This window comes from Solanum dulcamara, chromosome 3, assembly GCF_947179165.1.
Source record: "Solanum dulcamara chromosome 3, daSolDulc1.2, whole genome shotgun sequence".
Taxonomy (NCBI): Eukaryota; Viridiplantae; Streptophyta; class Magnoliopsida; order Solanales; family Solanaceae; genus Solanum; species Solanum dulcamara.
Window position 1 is genome coordinate 10,349,132 of NC_077239.1, and position 20,301 is coordinate 10,369,432.

At 36.1% G+C, this 20,301-nt stretch overlaps 1 protein-coding gene across 2 annotated transcripts; it reads left to right on the forward strand.

Moving 5' to 3' along the window:
• Positions 1–552: 552 nt before the first annotated feature.
• LOC129882392 (uncharacterized) lies at positions 553–20,135 on the forward strand. Of its 2 annotated transcripts, none has more exons than XM_055956663.1 (24): positions 553–682; positions 3,048–3,172; positions 4,609–4,693; positions 6,881–6,934; positions 9,697–9,788; positions 9,879–9,982; positions 10,907–10,982; positions 11,784–12,240; positions 13,232–13,558; positions 13,656–13,859; positions 13,944–14,042; positions 14,120–14,189; positions 16,298–16,425; positions 16,529–16,817; positions 16,896–17,116; positions 17,196–17,320; positions 17,970–18,087; positions 18,209–18,264; positions 18,364–18,454; positions 18,515–18,716; positions 18,845–18,916; positions 18,992–19,089; positions 19,181–19,249; positions 19,710–20,135. In XM_055956663.1, the coding sequence occupies exons 1-24, from the start codon at positions 629–631 to the stop codon at positions 19,821–19,823; spliced, it is 3,330 nt and encodes a 1,109-aa protein (XP_055812638.1). In that variant the 5' UTR covers positions 553–628; the 3' UTR covers positions 19,824–20,135. The 2 variants fall into 2 exon arrangements, with proteins under 2 accessions (XP_055812638.1, XP_055812639.1); XM_055956664.1 differs by having other exon boundaries at positions 18,527–18,716.
• Positions 20,136–20,301: the final 166 nt, after the last annotated feature.

Below are 20,301 nucleotides of genomic sequence, written 5' to 3' on the forward strand. Positions count from 1 at the left end.
TATATATTCATGTAAAAATAAAAATATACAATTCATGTGATCATCATACCTGAGATAGAAGTTAATTTATCCAAAAAAATTTAGAGCTTTGTATTGATAATATGTTATAAAATAATAATATAATATATAAATTGCAAAAGAAAGGAGGTATAATAAAGAAGGTAAAGAGAAAGAGAAATGGCAAAGAAAGAGAAACGTAGAGTAGTAATGTTTTTGATCTCGGTGTGTTTTCATATGGCAGAAGGCAATGCCTTTTTATAGGCAAAATTTGTTTTAAAAAACTATTGATCTACACTAACAAATTAATGATCTACACTAATAAAACTATTGATTTAATACCTAATAAAATTAAATACATATTATTTTTCCACTCTCTCTTTAACAGCTTGGTTTTGGCTGTAAAATGTACAACAAATATAAACTCAAATTATTAAAAAAGTCCAACCTTTTTTATCTTAGCCTACAATTCAAGAAATGAATAAATTTTAAATTTTTACATTTTAAATTAATATATAAAACTTGATATTCAGCCAAATCAAACACAAAAAGCCAATTCAAAATAGTATTTGCAGTACTAATATATTCAGAGTCGGAAACCGATCCAAAATTCTTCACTTCTCATTTCGCCATGTTCGCGAAGAAGCTTTTCCAGAAAGCCACACAATATCATCATCATCATCAGGTGCGTTTTTGTCTTAAAGTGTTATTCAGTTGACTTTGTGATTCTTCAGAGATGTTTCAACATTTTTTATTATTGATAATGATGCTCATTCCAGTAAGAATCGCGTTTTTAGGAATTAATTTTGATCGGAACCCTGGGAAATTGAAAAAAAAAATTGTTTTGGTTTTGCTTAAATTAGTAGTATTTGGCAGCTGAGCTGTGAAACTGCGAGTATTTGATTAAAAAAAATGGGTAAAAGGCTTTTGATGATGTTTCGAGTTTTATACTGGGAATTATGTGGAATTGTTAGTTATGAATTCTGCCAATTTGAGCTTCTCTAAGGTTAGCTGGTCCCAAGTTCTTGATAAAGGAGGACGGTAAGATAGCTGGACAGTTCAAATATAGATAGTGAATGGATATAGATGATCTATATTGCTGGGTCAAGTAGATTTGGGATTGAGGCCAAGCCGGTTTGTCAGTATGATTTTGATTATGATTCCAATCTTCAAGAATTTGGAAAATTATCTTTGGAACAACTTATAGTGCATTACTAACTGAAGAACAAGATACAGGGCATTGCTTTTAGATAATGTGATAGAGCAGGTTTGGAGTGGTTGACTAGCTTATTCAATGTCATTTTTAAGACGACTACGATGACGATGGTTCCGTTGTACAAGAACAGAAGTGATATCCAAAATTGCAATAACTACATGGGTGTTAAGTTGTTAATCTACACTATGAAAGTTGGGAAGAGAGTGGTGGAGACAAGGGTAAGAAGGGGTGTGTCTATTTCTGAGAATTAGTTTGGATTCATGCCAGGGTGGTCGACCACAGAAACTATCCATCCGGTGAGGAGACCGATGGAGAAATATCGGAAAAGAAAGAGGGAATTACATATGATGTTCATTGACCTCGAGAAGGCCTACGATAAAGTCTCGAGGGAAGTCTTGTGACGATGCGCGGAGGAAAGAGGTGTATCAATGGCCTACATAGGACATTAGGGCGATAAATGACATGTACGAAGGAGTTAAAATGTGGGTAAGAATGGTGGGAGGAGATTTAGAGCACTTCCCTGTGGAGATGGGGTTACACTAGGGATCAACTCTCAATTCGTTTCTATTTGCCTTGTTGAAGGATGAATTGATGCGAACTTTTCAAGATGAGGTACCTTGGTGTATGATATTTGCAGATGACATAGTACTGATTGATGAGATGCGCAGTGGAGTTAATTCTAAGTTAGAGGTGTGGAGACAAACTTTAGAGACTAAAGGTTTCAGATTAAGAAGGACCAAGACAAAGTATGTTGAATGAAGATTTAGTGATGCGATACATGAGGTAGGCGTGGAAGTAAGGCTTGACACACGAAATATACCTAAGAGAGACAAATTCAAGTATCTTGGATCTATAATCCAGGAAAGTGGGGACATCAACGATGATATCACACATCGTATTGGTGCAGCGTGGATGAAGTGGAGGCTTGCCTCTAGAGTCTTGTATGATAAAAAGGTACCCCCGAAACTCAAAGGTAAGTTCTATAAAGTGATCATTAGACTGACTTTGTTGTATAGGGTGAAGTGTTGGCCAATCAAAAACTTCATGTCTAGAAGATGCATGTTGCAAAGATGAGGATGCTGAGTTGGATGTGTAGTCATACTAGGAGCGATAAGATTAGAAATGAGGATATTCATAATAAGGTGGGAGTGCCTCCGTAGTGGATAATATGAGGGAAGCGAGACTGAGATGGTTTGGACATGTGAATAGGGATGCACAGATAGACCAGTGAGGAGGTGCAAGGGGTTGGTTATATAGGGTACGAGAAGAGGCAGAGGTAGGTCGAAGAAATATTGGGGAGAGGTGATAAGACAGGAATGACCTAGCTTCAGGTTACCGAGGACATGACCCTAGATAGGAGGGTGTGGAGGACAAGTATTAGGGTAGAAGATTAATAGATAGTGTAGTGTTGTCTTGCTTAGGGTGATTGGTGTTTGTCATTGTCGTTATACTAGTATTATTATAGTTCTTGTTTTTGATATTTCGAATATCAAACTACTTTGTTGTTAATTGCTATGTTTTCGTCATTGTCTCCATCTTCTTTGTACTTGGATTTGCTGAACTTGAGCCGAGGGTCTTTCGGAAACAACCTCTCTACCTCCACGAGGTAGTGGTAAGGTCTGCGTACATTCTACACTCCCAGACCTCACTTGTGGGATTTCACTGGGTATGTTGTTGTTGTTGCTCTTAGATAATGTGATGCTAATTTGTTTGGTCAATGTTACTCTATTGGTGCTTAATTGGCTTTGGTATTCATTCCATCCATTTTGTAAGACTTGAATGTAATTGGAGGAGTAATTCTCTTGTTTCTACTCTTTTTTTTGTGTGTGATCAGACAAATGGCAGTGGTTTGACAGCAAGTGACTTGAATGTTCGTGCTACTGTACATTATGGTATCCCTTCAACATCATCAATTCTTGCAGTAGACTCCGTCCAGCGCCTATTGGCCATTGGAACATTGTAAGTTAAAGTTTTGGCCTTATGCACTTAATTTGGATAGAAGCCTGTCAGCTCAGCTGTTTAGTAAACTCATCTTTCTGTTTTGGCTGGTATGCCTTACTTTCTTGTGCATAAAAGTAATGAAGTTGTTGCTCCTGATATGCTTCTTTGAAAGCATTGGGTTGTTGATTCCTGATCGTTCCAGTTTCTACAGTTCAGTTCAGCATTGAACTTCCCCCATCATAGGCATAGTATGTAAGCGCTAGTATCACACAAATTTTTGGTTCAATTGTGAAAATGCTCGGATCATTCAAATAGCTATGCGCGCATCTTGCGGATAGAAATATATTTAAGACAGTCCATAACTTTTGGTAGAACTGGAAATTGCTGCTGTTAGGGTTCTTGAATTCGGTTGATGAAAATTTCTAGTAAAATTGAAGTGGCTAGAGCAAAAGTTATAGCTTATCAAATATTATCTTTGCCAAGAGATAACTGGTGGATGCAGTAGGCGTATAGCCAAAGTCATTTGGCTGCAGACCAGTTATGTTCATGTGACACCCCGCTCCCTTGTTTAGTAAATGGTAGTTTTACCAGTTCCTGTAGCCTTATCTTGCTTGACTACGTGATTACACAATACATCTGAGAATTTAAATCTACATGAAAAATATTATTAAGCTCTGATATTTTTAATTTCAAGATTCTGACATTGGTATATTTATTAAACATGTTCTAGTCTTCCTATGCACATGTGCAAGTTTTTTCCTGAATTTCTGGAAATTTTAACCAAAGGTTTATCTTTGACTCTTGGGAAGCTAAACTGGACTAAAATTTTTGGGATGGGGGAAGTAAAAGTCAGGTGTAGTGGTATTGACTTCTGATAATAGGAATTAAGATCTCATTTTCAACTCTAGGGTAAAACTTGATGTCATACCTAATTTCTTGAGCTCAATTGATCCTTGAAGCAGCACTGTTCTGATTAAGAGGGTGAGTCCTGCCATATTATATTTTCTTGAAACTGTGATCCTGCCATATTATATTATTCTGGTTGATTAGGAAGACAGTTCCTCTCCACATTATTTCGAAATGTAAAGAGCAAATGGAAACTATCTGTTTAGATTTACAAATCAGTTAGGCACTGGTTGATGGAGGTGGGTGGGTGGGTGGGGGGCCTGGGAAGGAGTCTGTCGTGATAGTGTATTAAGCTTAATAGGAGAAGTTGAGTCTTAATTAAATGAATGCAGAAGTAGCTATGCATTTTCATTTTCTTTTCCCTTGTTTTTTTGTGATTGAAAAAGACTTTTGTTTAGGGGTGACAACAATCTATTTCTGATGGACTTAAAATAAGGTGAAGGCTCGGGATGTACATCTTAATCTGTCCATACTATCTTGTAGCTATAAACTATTCATGTATATAGATGGCTCTATCTTGTTAACATAGTAGCCAAACATTTTTTCAGGGATGGTAGGATAAAAGTGATTGGTGGGGACAATATTGAAGGTCTCTTGATTTCTCCAAAGCAGTTGCCATACAAATATTTAGAGGTTTGTTTTTGCACATGAAGTCATCCTACAGATTCTTAGATAAGTACTAAAGTTTTTCAAGTGTATATTATTCGATATTGTTCTGGAGCATTTTGTAACACCTCATTTCTCTGATAATGACTGGGATAGTGTAAATTTGAGACTAGGTTTCCTTATCAGCAGATTCAAGAGTCTCTGAAAGATATGGTCTTTAGAATTGATAATGTCAGGTTTATGAACAAAGTCAATAAAGAGCTGGATTTTTAATCAAAATTTTGCTCAAATACTTTTGGATGACAATGTCCAATGATGACCATTTTTTGTTTTGAGTGTTGATTCCATGTGTTTACATTGAATAAGAGAAAAAATAACTGAAATAGCCCTACATTTGTGGTATATGATGCAAGGCTAGGAAAGGGTATTCTCTTTATTATAGATATTTTTTCTTTTTAAAAGTAAGTTTCATCCTCATGAGGCCTTCTCCCTTCTTGACGCTAGGTGTTTTCTTTTTTGTCAAAGCTAACTCTCAGCTTTTCTCTTTTGCTATTTTGGATAGTGTTGGTCAGACATAGAAATGTTTTTTTGCCACTTCGCTATTCTTTTCTTCAGTGCTCTGTCTTACATGCTTTATTTTCCTATAACTGATCACATTCAATCCTACACCTCGAAATGAAGTGTAGTACGGTCGTACCAATAATAAACCCAACAAAGGTTGGGGTCTATCCCACGAGGAGTACTCAAGGTGTACAAGAGTGTGCAAATTTGAGAATTTCCTAAGTTTTCTTCAAATAAAAGAGTGATTGAGTAATTAATCCTAAAACTAGACTATTTTCTAAGCTGGGAATTAAGCGAACACTAGGATTGCAATACCAAAGGTTTTTTTTCAATTAAGAGAGGGACTGGGGTTGTCTTGCTCAAATACATAGGATTAATGAAAATGATCCAATTGATAATTACTTAATAGAATTTTCCAACTCTAGCAACCTAATCCCCAAAAGTTCTTCTAGACCCAAAGGAAAATATTAAGACCCAATTGATAGACCCAAGTAGGAATCTCCCTATTCCTAGTTCAATTCCATTAATCAAGCAAAATTAATTCCTCAATATACTCAATTTCTTGGTACTTGTTTAATAATCCAATCCAATTTCTACTCTTCCAAGCAAGAAATGGATGTGTAGGGCTTAATCTAGTGTTTGCAATCACCAAATTGACATAAAAGAATGTAAACAAGTTGATAATCACAACCCAAGTAATAATAAGCAAGATAAATAGTATTCTATCACATAAATGCCATAAGAGTCTACCGCCCCAGCTAATGGGTTTAGCTACTCATGCTAGAGAAAAAAATACAAGATGAAAGGAAAAGGAGTAATTAGGAAAGAAAATTTATACTTCAAAACCTTACAGAAGTAGCTATGGATGCTCCTCTACTTCCAAATATTAAAAAAATTTGCATAAGAAAATGACCTAAAGACTACTTATAGTTGTCTAAAAGTCGTGACAAAAATGCCCTTTTCAGGTGAAAAGTGTAGCTACCAAATAAAGTGTAGACCACACTTTTCAGATTTTCTTGCTTCAGTGAATTTGTGACTTTGTGCTGCCACACATTAAAGTGTGCCAGCACTTTCTGCCCCAATTTCTTTCCAAATTTCTGCCAAGAAGCGTGGAGCATGACTATTTTCTCCTTCTTGTCTTTTACATTTCTTCCATACTTAGTCAAATTTTCACCATCTTAAATATTGCCCAAAAGTGTGGCCTGCACTTTAAAGTGTGTCCACAATTTCCTTGGATTTGGCCTCCACAATTTCTTTGGTTCTCAACTCCTCATTCCTCTTCCAGATAGTGTGGCCAACAGAATAAAGTGTTGGCATACTTGTCTTTGCTCTTTTTCAAATTTCTTGCTTTCTTTCACCTTTTGTCATCATTCTTGATCAAATGCTTGATTGATAGTCTTTCTTGAGTTCCAAATTCTGAAAGTCACCACTTTAAGTTGGTTTAGGTTACTAAATTATACTCAAAGACTTAAAACTCAAGAATAAGGCAATTATAAGTTGTATTTTTCCAACTTATCAATAACGCTGATAAAATGATGATGTCTTCATTTCTTACCCTTTAACTAACTTCATGATTTCTTGAAATCTGTCTCTTTTACAATCTCAAGATATACATTTAATCTGTTCTCTTTTATTTGTCTTTGTTTGTGGCAGTTCCTTCAAAACCAGGGTTTTCTTGTCAGCATCACAAATGAAAATGATATCCAGGTATTAATTTTTTCCAGTAAGTTGGTTTTTAATGCCCTTAGTACAGCATTCTCAAACGTTAATCAAAGATGGGAAACTTAAGATCATTTGTGTGCCATAGTTTGTATTGTGTTTCTTGTTGGGTTTTGATGCCTTCTTTGGTGCAGCATTCTGAAATGTTAATCAAAATGGGAAACTGAACTAAACTTGGTGTGGTAGTTTGTATTGTATCAGTTCCTTGCCTTTTTTTTTTGGTGAGATATGTTTATTTATGCCATTTATAATCAAGGAACTCTTGCGTGAGCTTGGCCATGCCATGACCTTGCTAAGAAAGTGAATGATAGAAGGCTTGCTTTAGGTTGGTGGATCTAGCTCTACCATAATATTATATAGAAAATGGTCAAATTTGCCCCTTTACATGCGAAAAGGATCAATCCTCCCATTCCCCCTTATACTTTCCACACAAAATTTCCCTCGCCGTTATCCATATGAGAGAAAATGAGGATGTTGAGATGGATGTGTGGGCATACGAGGAGAAATAGGATTAGGAACAACGATGTTCGGGACAAGTTACGAGTGACCTCTATGTTGGACAAGATGAGGGAAGAGAGACTGAGGTGGTTGGGGCTAGTGAAGATGAGATGCGTAGATGCCCCAGTGAGGAGGTCTGAGAGGTTGCCTATGGTGGGTATAAGGAGAGGTAGAGTTATGCCGATGCAATATTGGGCAGAGTTGATTATACAGGAAATGTTACCCCTTCAGCTTATTGAAGATATGATCCTAGATAAAAGGATTTGGAGGTCGAGGTTTAGGATAGAAGATTAGTGGGTAGTTGAGCGTTGTCAAGTTTTCTTGCTATTATTATTATTATTATTATTATTACTACTCTCTTACTATCCTTTTCTTTGATTTTATCATTACTTGTTGCTTCCTTTACCTCAGTTAGCATATTAATTGTTGTTACTATTCATTTACCCTTTTTTATGGCTTCTTCACTACTGTATTTACTTTTCAAACTTGCTTTGATATACTGTACTTGAGCTGAGGGTCTTTCAGAAATAGCCTCTCTACCTTCATTAGGTATGGGTAAGGTCTGTATACACACTACCCTCCCCAAACCCCACTTGTGGAATTACACTGAGTTTTGTTGTTGTTGTTGTTGTTGTCGTCTTCACCCATGTGGCTTAAATATACCCCTTTTCTGTTAGGGCTGTCCAAGTTGCACACCCAATCTCACTTGGCACTATCATTTGGGTGAGGTAAACACCACATGGCATGCCACTTCACCACCCCCAACCCATTTTATTTACCTTTTCCCCTCCATTTCTTCTTCCACCAGCAACACCTCTTCCCTCTCCACCTTTCTAATGCAGGTACTACTACATATTAAAAGCGAACCCAAAGGTTGAAATAGAGGCAAACGTAATGAAACTCCCAACCATAAAGCACTTAGAATAGAAAATGGGTTTGGGGGGGGGGGGAGAAGAGGTGCTGGTGGAAGAAGTAGAGGGGAGTGTTAAAATGGGTTGGGGGCGGGTAAGCTGGGATGTCATGTGGTGTTCACCCACTAAAATGACGGTGCTACATGTGATCGAGCGTCCATCTTGGAAAACCCCAAGGAGGAGGGTATATTTGAGCTACTTGGGGTGTTTTTGTGCGGAAAGTATAATGAAATCCTTTTTGTATTGTAGAAGGGGAAATTTGGCCATTTTCCCAATATTATTTTTGTTCGGTGTTCCTAGGGCTGCACAGGAAAATGTGAAAAAACATACATACATATAGAATTAAGATCTCATTAGAACTTGCTGGTAGCCTTTACTGATGAATAAACAAGAAAGCATCTAACAAAATAATGAGAGATCATTACTTCTAGTTATACCGTAAAGAAAAAAATTGTTAGGATTAGCAACTGTAGTTTCTTGAAATGAGATTCTAATGTAATGTGAAGAGCGTATATAACTTAGATTGTGATTTGGATTTCATACACTCTTCTATACTGAAAGAGTCTAAATCCATTGTTTTCCTTTATTTTGAGCACCCACTTGGTGCTATAATTAATGAAGTTATTTATCCCCCAAGAAAAGTAAAATGCAAAGGAAGCAAATGTTGTATGTTGCAATTACACAAGGCAGAATATCTACAATTTTGTGGTGAATTAAAAGACTCATTTTTCATTAAAAAACCTTCTATATTTGTACCTCACTAGAGGCATTTGCAGAATCTTATGTTTCTCTTTTTTGATAGGTTGGAAGAAACTCGTGTTTCTTGTTGTGTTAAATTACAATGACTCAATTATTTAATTTCAAAACCTTCTCTTTTCATTTCCTTGAACGTGTTTATAAAAGACATACATTTATGTTGAATGTGAAATATGGACCAGTGGTTTAATGAAGTTCTGTTGTATAAATTTCAAATGCCTAGTAATCACCATTAGAATTACTTCAATACCTGAAATCATAAGAAGACCATTTCCATGATTTTCAATTTTTTATGTTTTGTCTGAAAGCAAGTAGACATTAAGTGATGAATGGTTGGCTTTGAGGGTGAATTCCTATTGAAAGCAAGAACTGTTTGAATGAAAAATGAAGATCTATTTGCAAACACCTCCTCCCCTGCTCCTTAAAGATGGAAAAAGCCCTAGAAGAAAAGTGAGAATAATCATTCATTAAAGGTTGCACTGACTTGGGTTCTCAGAGGGGTCCTGTAAAACTCGAGTTAGGAACTTTTTTGTGGTTCTGGTTTAGTAGGTGTGTAAGATTTCTCTTTCTCTTGCTTTTGTGCAGGTTTGGAATCTCAAAAGCAGATCTGTAGCTTGCGATTTGCAATGGGAATCAAATATAACTGCCTTTTCAGTTATCAATGGCTCTTCCTTCATGTACGAAATCGATGTGCACACAAGAAAGTTTTACAGTGCAAAGAGTTGAGAGTACTTTATGCTTATATTGAATTTGTCCTGTCATTATAGGTATGTTGGAGATGAATATGGAACAATTTCAGTTTTGAAGTTCTGTGTTGAGAGCAGAGAGCTACTGCAATTGCCATATCAGATCTTATGGAGTTCTCTTTCTGGTGGTTACTGCATAATCTTAGTGAAGTTCTTTTATCCGATTCATTAGTTTCTTTGGTTAAGTTTGTTACCTTTTCTTTGTAAAGTGACACTTCTTTTGTTGACATTCTTTTTACTTGTATAGGCTGTTTTGAAATTTTAGCTATTTCTTGGCAGATGTTAAAACTTTGGTTTAGAAGCATGGATGCCTCATTCACGTTTAGGGCAGGAAATTGACTAAAAAAAGCTGCGGGTTGCTATACCAAGATATGTCTTTCCATTTCCAAAGTCTAGGGATGCAAATTGTAGATAACTAGGCCTAGTTTGTTCTTTGCCAATAGATGGACATGCCTCTCGATTTAAAAGAGATTCACGTCCACTATACTATGGTTCAACCATTTTGTTGCCAGCCGCCTAGAAAAACTCTCCTTAGGTTTAAAGATAATTGTATGTCTAGTAGTAGAGGTTATTCAATGAGTATTTTACTGGTACCATATGCACCTGGAATTAACAGAAGTACAGAACTATATCTTCTCCTTTTTAGGGATTTCCCTCCTCATATCTTATTCTGGCATAGCTATATTTTTAGTACATTATCTCTGGATCTTATTTCTTCTAATACTATCAACTTGAGTAACTTTGTTTCATATCCTATATTGTTCAGTATATGTGGGATGTATGCCAGTGATTAGCTGCTCTAGAAAATTATGGCCACGGATGACAGTAGGCTTTATTTTGAGATTTTTAGATCTTTCTATCAGACTAAGCATCTTCACCAAGCATGTTTAATTTGTTAAGAGAATATCGAAATGGCTTGATTTAACTTCATGATTACCTAACAACTGTTTTTTTTTCTGTCTAAAAGATTCTCGTTTTTTCAAATGCTCAAGTGCTTTACTATAATTCAACAAACCTCTAAGGTTCCCTACTTTTGGATTATTTTGCAGAAGCAGCTGGTTTTCCATATTCAGATCATCAACCAGTTGTTGGAATTCTCCCGCAACCTTTTACTTCGGGAAATAGGCAAGTCACAGTTAGTGCTTAAAGTTTCTTCCTCAACCATCACTAACATCATGTTAACTAAAATAAGCCCTGCCCCTCTTTTGATTTGTTTCTTTTTGTCTTTTATGATTGCCTTACAAGGTATATGTTCTGTTATGTTGGTTTTTGGCATACAAGTCGGAGAATCTTAAACGTGAATGAAGCATGAAAAACAGAGAAATGTCCCTTACTTGCAGATTTTTCTTCTAAGATACATGACTCAGTTATGAGATGGCATTCAGTGGTTCTTTCAGGATAAAATAAGTGGTTCTCATGGGATTAAAAGAATTGTTGTTGAGCAATTTCTACTAGTCCAGCCCCCAGTTGTGGGATTACACTGGGTTTTTTTTTGTTGTTGCAATTTCTACCAGTAATTACTGAATACCAATATATTTTGGTCATAAGAAGCCTGTCAATGTAGTAAAAGCTATAGATAAAGTGACATCTCTACTCATTTACCATTTGGTTCAACTGTAGACGCCTTCTCCAGCCAAAGTCCTTTTCTTGCAGTGTTTTGAGTTAGATCAAAAACCAAGAAACTTTGTATATTTCTATTAATCGATTGGAAGTGACTGGGAAATACTAAGCAAAATGGAATGGCGGAGGCATCATTTACTGGTAAAAAGACTATTATTCTCCTTTACCGGTGGCAACTAACCAAGTACAAATCTGTCAATTGCTGTACGGGGCTGTCTTTATGATTTTATTACTGTGGTGTGGTTCCTTAGAATTTTGAATATGATTTTGATTTATAAATTCCTGAAGTGATGACACTTATTGCAGATTATTGATTGCATATGAGTGTGGTTTAATTATACTTTGGGATGTCATCGAAGCCCATGTTATCATTGTCAAAGGTGATAAAGATCTACATTTGAAGGATGGTGCTTTAAACTTTAAACAGAATGCAGATTCCAGCTCTCCTGATGATCTATTGCAGCACCAATTTGAGGAGAAAGAGATAACCACACTTTGCTGGGCATCTACTGATGGATCCATTCTTGCTGCTGGGTACATAGATGGAGATATTCTCCTTTGGAAAACATCAAAATCGACCGCAAGCAAAGGTCAGGAAGCTGGACCATTTGATAATGTTGTTAAGCTACAGCTGTCTTCTGTTGAAAAGAGGCTTCCAATTATTGTCTTACACTGGTGGGCAAACAGTAAATCCCGGAATAATAGCGATGGCCATCTCCTCATTTATGGTGGTGATGAAATAGGATCCGATGAAGTCATTACTGTAAGTTTTGCACCTAATCACAGAAATATTCTCATTATTGTTTTATCATTATGCTATATGCTGGCTCACTAGCTAAGTAGACTTAATTTTTCATTTATTTAATGTTTGTGCTACAAATTATAAAATGTTGCATTTCTGGGTCAACATGAACTGCACTTTGGGCCGAATAAAACGGAAACTGAGCAATGAAATCTAAAACCAGAACTTGCACTTCCAATGCATTTTGAGCATTGAGGTATTATGTTTGCTTGTCTATATCATTATCGTGAATATAACGTATCATTTAAGTGATTGGTAAACTCAAGTTATATCTTAGTGTGTGTATTTTTAGATTGCAAGGATGTTGGCTTTTGAAGTTTGAAATGATCTTTGATTGGAAAAGTGTATTTGATATCTGATCACATCTACCATTTTAGAGTTTTTGTGGATAAGTCAAATTGTTATTGTTGTAGCATTTTAGTGTGGTAGATTTGATTTAAAATCTAAATAACATTTAAACTGATGTTTGGTTCATTGAGCAATCGTTTGAAAATTATCACATCTATCTTATTCAATTACAATCAAGTTTAAATGCTAAATTAGGCTCTCAGACACCTGCCTTAGGTCAGTCGGAATAATGGATAGTCTATGCTAGTAGAAGTGCACACAAGTACATAGTAAAAATTTACTGGTTTCTTCAAGAATATTATTTCCCAACAAACTTCATAATCTTCTAGCTCTTTTATATTTTCCGACTATTTGTGATTTACATGTTTGTGTATAGGGGAGCATACATGTTTACTTTGAGAACTAGTGGTAAAATTCCTCACAGATTCAGCTCTCACACTTCACCCTTAGAGAAGGAAAGAATTTGAACAACAGCTGTTTTGCTTCTGTTAGGTGTCACATTTTGTCCTGGGAATATGGCATACCATCCTTGATCCTACTATCTACATTCTCAACATAACCATATTTATGATAAAAGCTATTTTCTGGTGCTTTGCTGCTGCAGATCCTTACTCTTGAGTGGTCATCTGGAATGGAGACTTTGAAATGTGTTGGTCGTGTTGACCTCACTCTTAGTGGCTCATTTGCAGATACAATCTTATTACCAACTACTGGGACAACAGCAACTGATGAGAAAGCTGCTTTATTTGTGTTGATGAGCCCTGGACAACTAAACCTGTTTGATTGCTCGACCTTGTCTGACTTGGTATCCAAAGAAGAGAAAAAAATATCTCTATCAGCTAAGGATTTTCCTCTAGAATTGCCAACTGTTGATCCTTCCATGACAGTGACAAAGCTTACCCAGTTGCATTCAGATGGAAACTTAACAGAGGTGATGCAGCCCCGTTTCATTGTCTCCCCTTTCTCATTTTTCTAGAACTCCAGAGTTATTTTAATTTAGATTATTATGTGTTTTGTATTTTAACCAGACACCTTTCTTCAAGAAGTTCTCCGCAGCAACATCATCTGGGGCTAGCAGATGGCCCTTGACTGGAGGGGTATATAATCATACTTCTCAAGCTGAGACTAACAGGATCCAGAGAGTTTTTATAGCAGGTTATCAGGATGGATCTGTAAGGATGTGGGATGCCACTCATCCGGTCTTCCTTCTCCTTTGTCTCTTGGATAGAGAGGTTGGCACAGCTTCTAAAAGTTCCATGTCACTTTTCATTAGTCATGTTGATAAGGAACTCTGACTTTACTCTTGTGATTTTCAGGTTAAATGTGTAAATACAGTTATATCAAGTGCTTCAGTTTCAAAAATAGATTTCTGCTTCCAGACATTAAGATTGGCAGTTGGGGATGCAAGTGGTCTGGTAGGGAACACCTTATTACATTTCTAATTTGGTGTTAATGTATATTGATCCCTATATTAATTTCCTTTTACGCACAGGTGCGTCTTTATGATTTCAAACATAGTGATATGGGAAACCTCCACGTTGTTACTGATACTAAAAGTGAAGGTAAATGTAACTGTTATTCCAGTATCTAATGCCTTATAGTATGCTTCATATAGGGTCACACAACTCCTTATCCAGACCACTGAATTTCAATAAGATCTCATGGTTTATAAACTACAATTTTTAGAGGTTTTCTGTGAAGTGGATGGAAAAAGATTAACCACTTTGTCAAAAATAGACCATGCTTTAAAATAGAGCATTCAAATTCTTTGATATCAGGTAGATGAATTCAACTTTTGAGGTGGAATTTAGAAGTTGTTCTTAATTTCCCAACTGAAATTTTCAACCTCTGACAAAACTTGGGGTTGGAACTTTGGCCAAATATTTTAGTTTAGCATTTGATTAAAAGTTTAGCTTTGAAATTGTTCCTCCAAGTGCAGCTAGATGAGATAGTGAAGATTCAATTAGAAGTTGGTATCAAAAGATCTTTTGTTAAATAGCTTCTGGGATTCATATGTCTGGTTTTTGTTGAAGTAAATATTTCCTGGATGAATGTTTTCGACCTCGTCTTATATGTTTTGTACCAGCCATAGTGAATACATATTTGTATAAGAGTTTTTTTACACCCTATATTCATTCGGGTGTTGATATATCCCCATTTACCAATTTCTTCCTTCCTTACTTGGTAAGCCCATTTTACATACAAATTGTTAAAAAAGAGATACAAATTGTAAAAAATCAAATTGCCTCCATTGTTGGAGTTTTTGAGTGAATCTTCAAAGTTGAATCTGAAAATTGTGAGTCCTATTGATTGTTAGTTGACAAACTCGATTTGTTATTGTGTTTGGAGCACAAATCGTGATTAGAGTACTGATTTTGTAAGATTTCAGTGGTTAAAATCATATTAAAAAGGTAACTCACCATTGTAGAACAAGCTTGAAAAGGTGAGTTTGACTTTCAAATTTGATTTTTGTGAGAAATTTAGAATAAGTGTTATCTAGACTTGTTGGAATTAGTCGAAGGAGTTTGTCTACAAAATTTGAAGCCAAATCGACTGGTTTTGAACAAGAATTGCAACTGAAAATTGCAGAAAAAATTCTTCACTGTAGCTAGCGATGTGCTATATACTTTTATACAAGGTAAATACATTTTTATACAAGGTAGATACATTGTTTAAATAAGTGTATAATTACTGTATAATAATGTAACTCCAACAACATACCCTGTGTAATCCCACAAGTGGGATATGGGGAGGGTAGGATGGACGCAAACCTTACCACTACGTATAATAATGTATAAGGGTATAAAACACTGTTGCAAAAAATGTTAGCGATACGTGTATAAACTGAATAATATAACTACATGAGTGTTAAGTATTTTGTTTGCCTGTATATGTTTGAAACTTCCCCTTTGTAAAATTGTAGCATAGGCTTGATTATTGGTTAGTCAGTAAATGTTGATTTTACCGTACATGTGGTTCTGGTGGACTTTCTCCCCTATTAATGAAGCAAGTTGAGACAGCGGAACACATTCTTAAACAGCCGCAACCTGCCTGACACAAATGATAAATAAGGTTGTCCCTGATAATGGTTTTGTTCTCTTAGATGAACTTGATTATGATCACACATAACCTCTAACCACCTCTATGTATCCAGGTAGCTGTCCTCAGTCATAGCAAGCTACTTTTTGGCCAATGATTGAATCTATTGTGCAACACGTTTCTTTTACCAGTATCTTTCCCCTACATCTCAAAATGAGTGATGGGGTGTGGAGCATAAGGGTCAAACCATTTAGTTTCCACATTGATCCCAAAGATATATTCCTTAAATATTTGAAAAATGTTACATACAACAACTATAACAACAACATATCCGATGTAGTCCCATAAGTGGGGTCTGGGGAGGGTGAAGTGTACACGGACCTTAACCCTACCTTTGTGGGGTAGTGAGGATGTTTCTGATAGGAAGAAAGTATTATAACCTATAATTTCAAAAGCACTTAAAAATTGTTTCAAACCCTTAGTCAAAAAGTTGTTTGATGCTTCAAATAGTAATATTGTTTGACAGAATGGGATAAGAGGAAGTAATATATCATTTCCATGTCCTGATTTACTTTGCATAATTGGAGATCAACTATTATCTGTGAACTCACTGGTATATACCTTTTCTTAGTTCATGAGTTGGCACAAGGTCAAGGACCTACTTGCAGAGCTGTTCTAAAGCTGCTCGATGTTCGAGTCCGAGCAATTGAATTTGTAAATCATGGAGCCAAACTTGCAGTTGGATACGAAAATGCTAAGGTCAGAAACACTATCATTTTCTTCAAGTTTTGTGACGAACTTATGATGTCAGTTTTATTGTTGATTAATGTGGATACTTATTCTCAAATGCCTCCACTTTCAGGTTGCAGTGCTTGATGTGACTTCATTATCAGTATTGTTCTTATCAGACTCTGCATCTGTTGGTATCTCTCCACTGGTGACTCTGATTGCCAAAAGTTTTGTGCATAGTGACCGTACTAGCAAAAGCCCAAAACAATCAGAGCTTCCAGAAAACCGTATGGAGGAACTCATGTTCATTTTAACTGAGGATGCGAAGATCTATGTAATTGATGGTGGTAATGGTAAAATCTATGGTTCAGGGCCCTTGCATTTAAAGAAAGTGTCGACAGCAATTTCTATGTATGTCATAGGCAAGTACATATTTGTAGAGAAATCTAAGTTTTTTGACGTGTAAGTTGTACTCAGTTTTGTGTTCTCTTGCATTTCAGAAAACAACACTCCAGTTTCTGATATAATAAGCAAGCAGCCAGAGTCCAGCAAGGATGATGCAGCTAGTAATGAGCCTTCACAGGAAATGACCTCTCGTGATCTAAGTGATACGGTTCCCTTTCTAGAAAATGACCCCTCCAGGAAACACTTTGAGGAGTCTTTTATCCTACTTTGCTGTAAAGATTCAATACGCACTTATGCTACAAAATCTGTAGTTCATGTGAGTATATTGTTTAATTACGTCTTCATTTCTATATCGTGGGATGTTCTAATATAATTCAATTTGATTTTCAAACTAGGGGGATAATAAATCTGTTTGCAAAGTGAAGCTTGACGAGCCTTGTTGTTGGACTACTACTTTTATGAAAGATGGGAAAGCATGTGCGCTACTACTACTCTTTCAGACTGGAGATATCGAGATTAGGTAAGCTTTTTCTTTCCTAAATTTTCTGGGAAAGTACCATTCCAAAACTTTTAAGGACCACAGTAATGCATAATTAGAATATTTTCCAGTATTTGGTTGCCTTGAATAATTAAAACGTTCTCCAAGAAAATAATCACATCAATCACACCTCTATCCTAAACTAGTTTACGTCAAATGGAGAAAATTTACTCATGTGATTTATGGATGTTGTTCATTGTTACTTTTTAAGTATCTCAATTTGTATAGTCATTTTCCTTCACAATTATCACAATTTGTACAATCTATCACTTGCTTCAACTGACACATAAACATTGTTGTAAGTTCTTAACACTGCACCATTGCCAAAATATTATTCTGATGCCCTATCACCCATCTTCTGGGGATGGAGATTAAGAAACAAGTTGTTCGAGACATACATTACTACCTTTATATCTAGCCAATTGTTGGAAAATGACCTACAAATAGTTTTTCAAGGTAAAATTTTACAGAAATATTTAGTCATATTAAATGCACCTTGAATGTACAAGTTTTCTGTGTGTTATACAATTCCTTACTGTCAGTTATGCAAGATTGCTTTGCTGCATGTCCATGATAATATATTATGGGAGAACTGAATGTCAAAATATTGCTAACATCTATGTATCTCCAGATCTCTGCCTGATCTAGAGTTGGTGGAGCGGACCTCTTTAATGTCAGTTTTAAGGTGGAATTTCAAGCCAAATATGGACAGGGCAATAAGTTCCATGGAGAATGGCCATATTACTCTGGTAATCAGAGTTGCAGTGCATGCTATTATCCTATCACATTTAGCATAATTGTTTGCTTATTGAAATTTCAGCCTATTCTTGCATGACTGTCCTCTTAACATCTCTATCTAACAAATATCAGGCAAATGGTTCTGAACTAGCTTTCATGTCCCTATTAGCTAGTGAAAATGATTTCAGGTATATGATCAGTTAGTGCTACTTTTCCATCAAATGAATAGCTTACTCATTAGCAGCATAGATTGTTCAAAATTATTGATTCAACGATACAATTACCAGAATTCCAGAATCTTTGCCGTCTCTTCATGATGAAGTTCTCGCAGCTGCAGCAGATGCTGCCATGAAATTCTCCACTCAGAAGAAGAAACAGGTCTGGTTGATAAAGATGTTTTCTTGTGGTCTATGTTTTGTAGTGACTGAATTCTTATAGACGTCGTTGCAGGGTGGGGGCCCAAATATTTTAGGTACTCTAGTTAAAGGATTTAAAGCGGGAAAAACGAATCATAATATGGATCTCAGTCAGATGTCGAAGTCAAACTTTAGTCATCTGGAAGGTGTTTTTATGAAGAATGCACTCCACCCAGAACCGTCCCCAACTAAGGAAGGTCTAGAAGAAGTGGAGCTCGATATAGGTAATATCCCTTCATATCTTACATTCTTGCTTCTTCATAAGTGACATTCTATTCTGTCCCTATATATTGGTTTATTCAGCATTTCCGCAGTTGACGTGCCCCTAACTGAAGCTTTACTTTTGACACAGATGATATTGAAATTGATGAACCAGTTCCTGTGGTTTCTACTTCATCTCATAGCACACAAAATAGTAAAAGAGGTAAACTTACATTAAATCGATCATCTGCACTTTCAGAATCCATAATAACAAATATTTTCCCTGTATGTATTGCAGGAACTGAAAGAGAAAAGTTGCTTGATTCCGAGGGTGATGATGCCAAACCCAGACTTAGGACACGTGAAGAAATCATAGCAAAATATAGAAAAACTGGGGTAGTCATATTTGTTGGTTTTACAACTTTTCATTCTGAATTGTGTCTAATAAATGTTCTTATTGTTATATTCAATCGTCTATATCTTCCAGGCCCAGGATGCATCATCAGCGGCTGGACAAGCAAGAGACAAGCTTCTAGAACGCCAAGAAAAACTTGAGGTAGGTTAATTAGTTTAAAATGGTGAAGATGTGCATGTAACACGAAAAGTTGAACAAGATAATACATGACATAAATTCTTGCTTGGACCCAAAAAGAGTTGAGAGTATAATAAGCTAACACCACTCAAGATTTAAAGATTAGAGGAAGTGGGGATAGATAGGCAGAAAGAAAATTGAATAGAAAGGCTGCACTATTCAGAATCAAATGATAAATACTTCTAACAACTTATTTCCTTACACTGCCAGAACCTTTATGTCACATATTTGATTGTTTTCTGGAAAATAATATGCTCACCACTGTTTGTGCTGCAACTTTGTCCCTGGTCATTGTCTGGTTCTGCACTGTGCTCCTCTTTGAGAAATGCTCAACTTCTCGTTATACTGTACCCAGTCTTGTTGTGTCGAACCTTTGCTTATTCTGGTTAATTGGTAACACGTATAAGTCTATATGTTTTTGCAGAGAATTAGCCAAAGAACTGAAGAACTACGCAATGGGGCTGAAGACTTTGCATCATTGGCAAATGAGCTTGTCAAGGTAATGGAAAATCGCAATCGAAAATGGTGGCAGATATGAAGAAAAGCCTTGGGTTCATCATCATCCTTCACTGGGAAACAGAAGAATCATCATTTTTTTACACCAAAGAAAGTATCCGTGTTTGACATATATACTGTACAGATTGGAATGGCTAAACCGACAAGAGTGTAGCTTAGGTTATTTGTGAAAGCTTCGGCGGTTTATTGTTCGTGACGGAATAATCTATCATTTTTTTGTTCTTCATTTCCAGTCTCTTTTGTTTGTCTGCAATGGAAAATTATGTAACAGATGGTATATTTATTGTTTGTGAAGTGAGTAAAGCCGTTCAAAACAGATATAAGAAAAATACAATGACCAACAATTAAAATATTCAACGTTTATAAAATCTTGAGTTTCTGTCCTCGGACAGCTTCTTTCTTAAACTGTCAATTCTTTAGAATAATATAACGACGAAACCACCTTTAATGGTACCCAGTCTGGTTTCAGATTACCTTTCATTCAGCACTACTACAATTGA

Excerpts from the sequence above, each read along its gene's own strand:
- LOC129882392 (XM_055956663.1), top strand. The coding sequence starts at position 629 with ATGTTCGCGAAGAAGCTTTTCCAGAAAGCCACACAATATCATCATCAT. Across the intron at positions 16,426-16,528 it reads TTGGATACGAAAATGCTAAG|GTTGCAGTGCTTGATGTGAC; the intron begins GTCAGAAACACT and ends CTCCACTTTCAG. Across the intron at positions 18,265-18,363 it reads GCTAGTGAAAATGATTTCAG|AATTCCAGAATCTTTGCCGT; the intron begins GTATATGATCAG and ends TACAATTACCAG.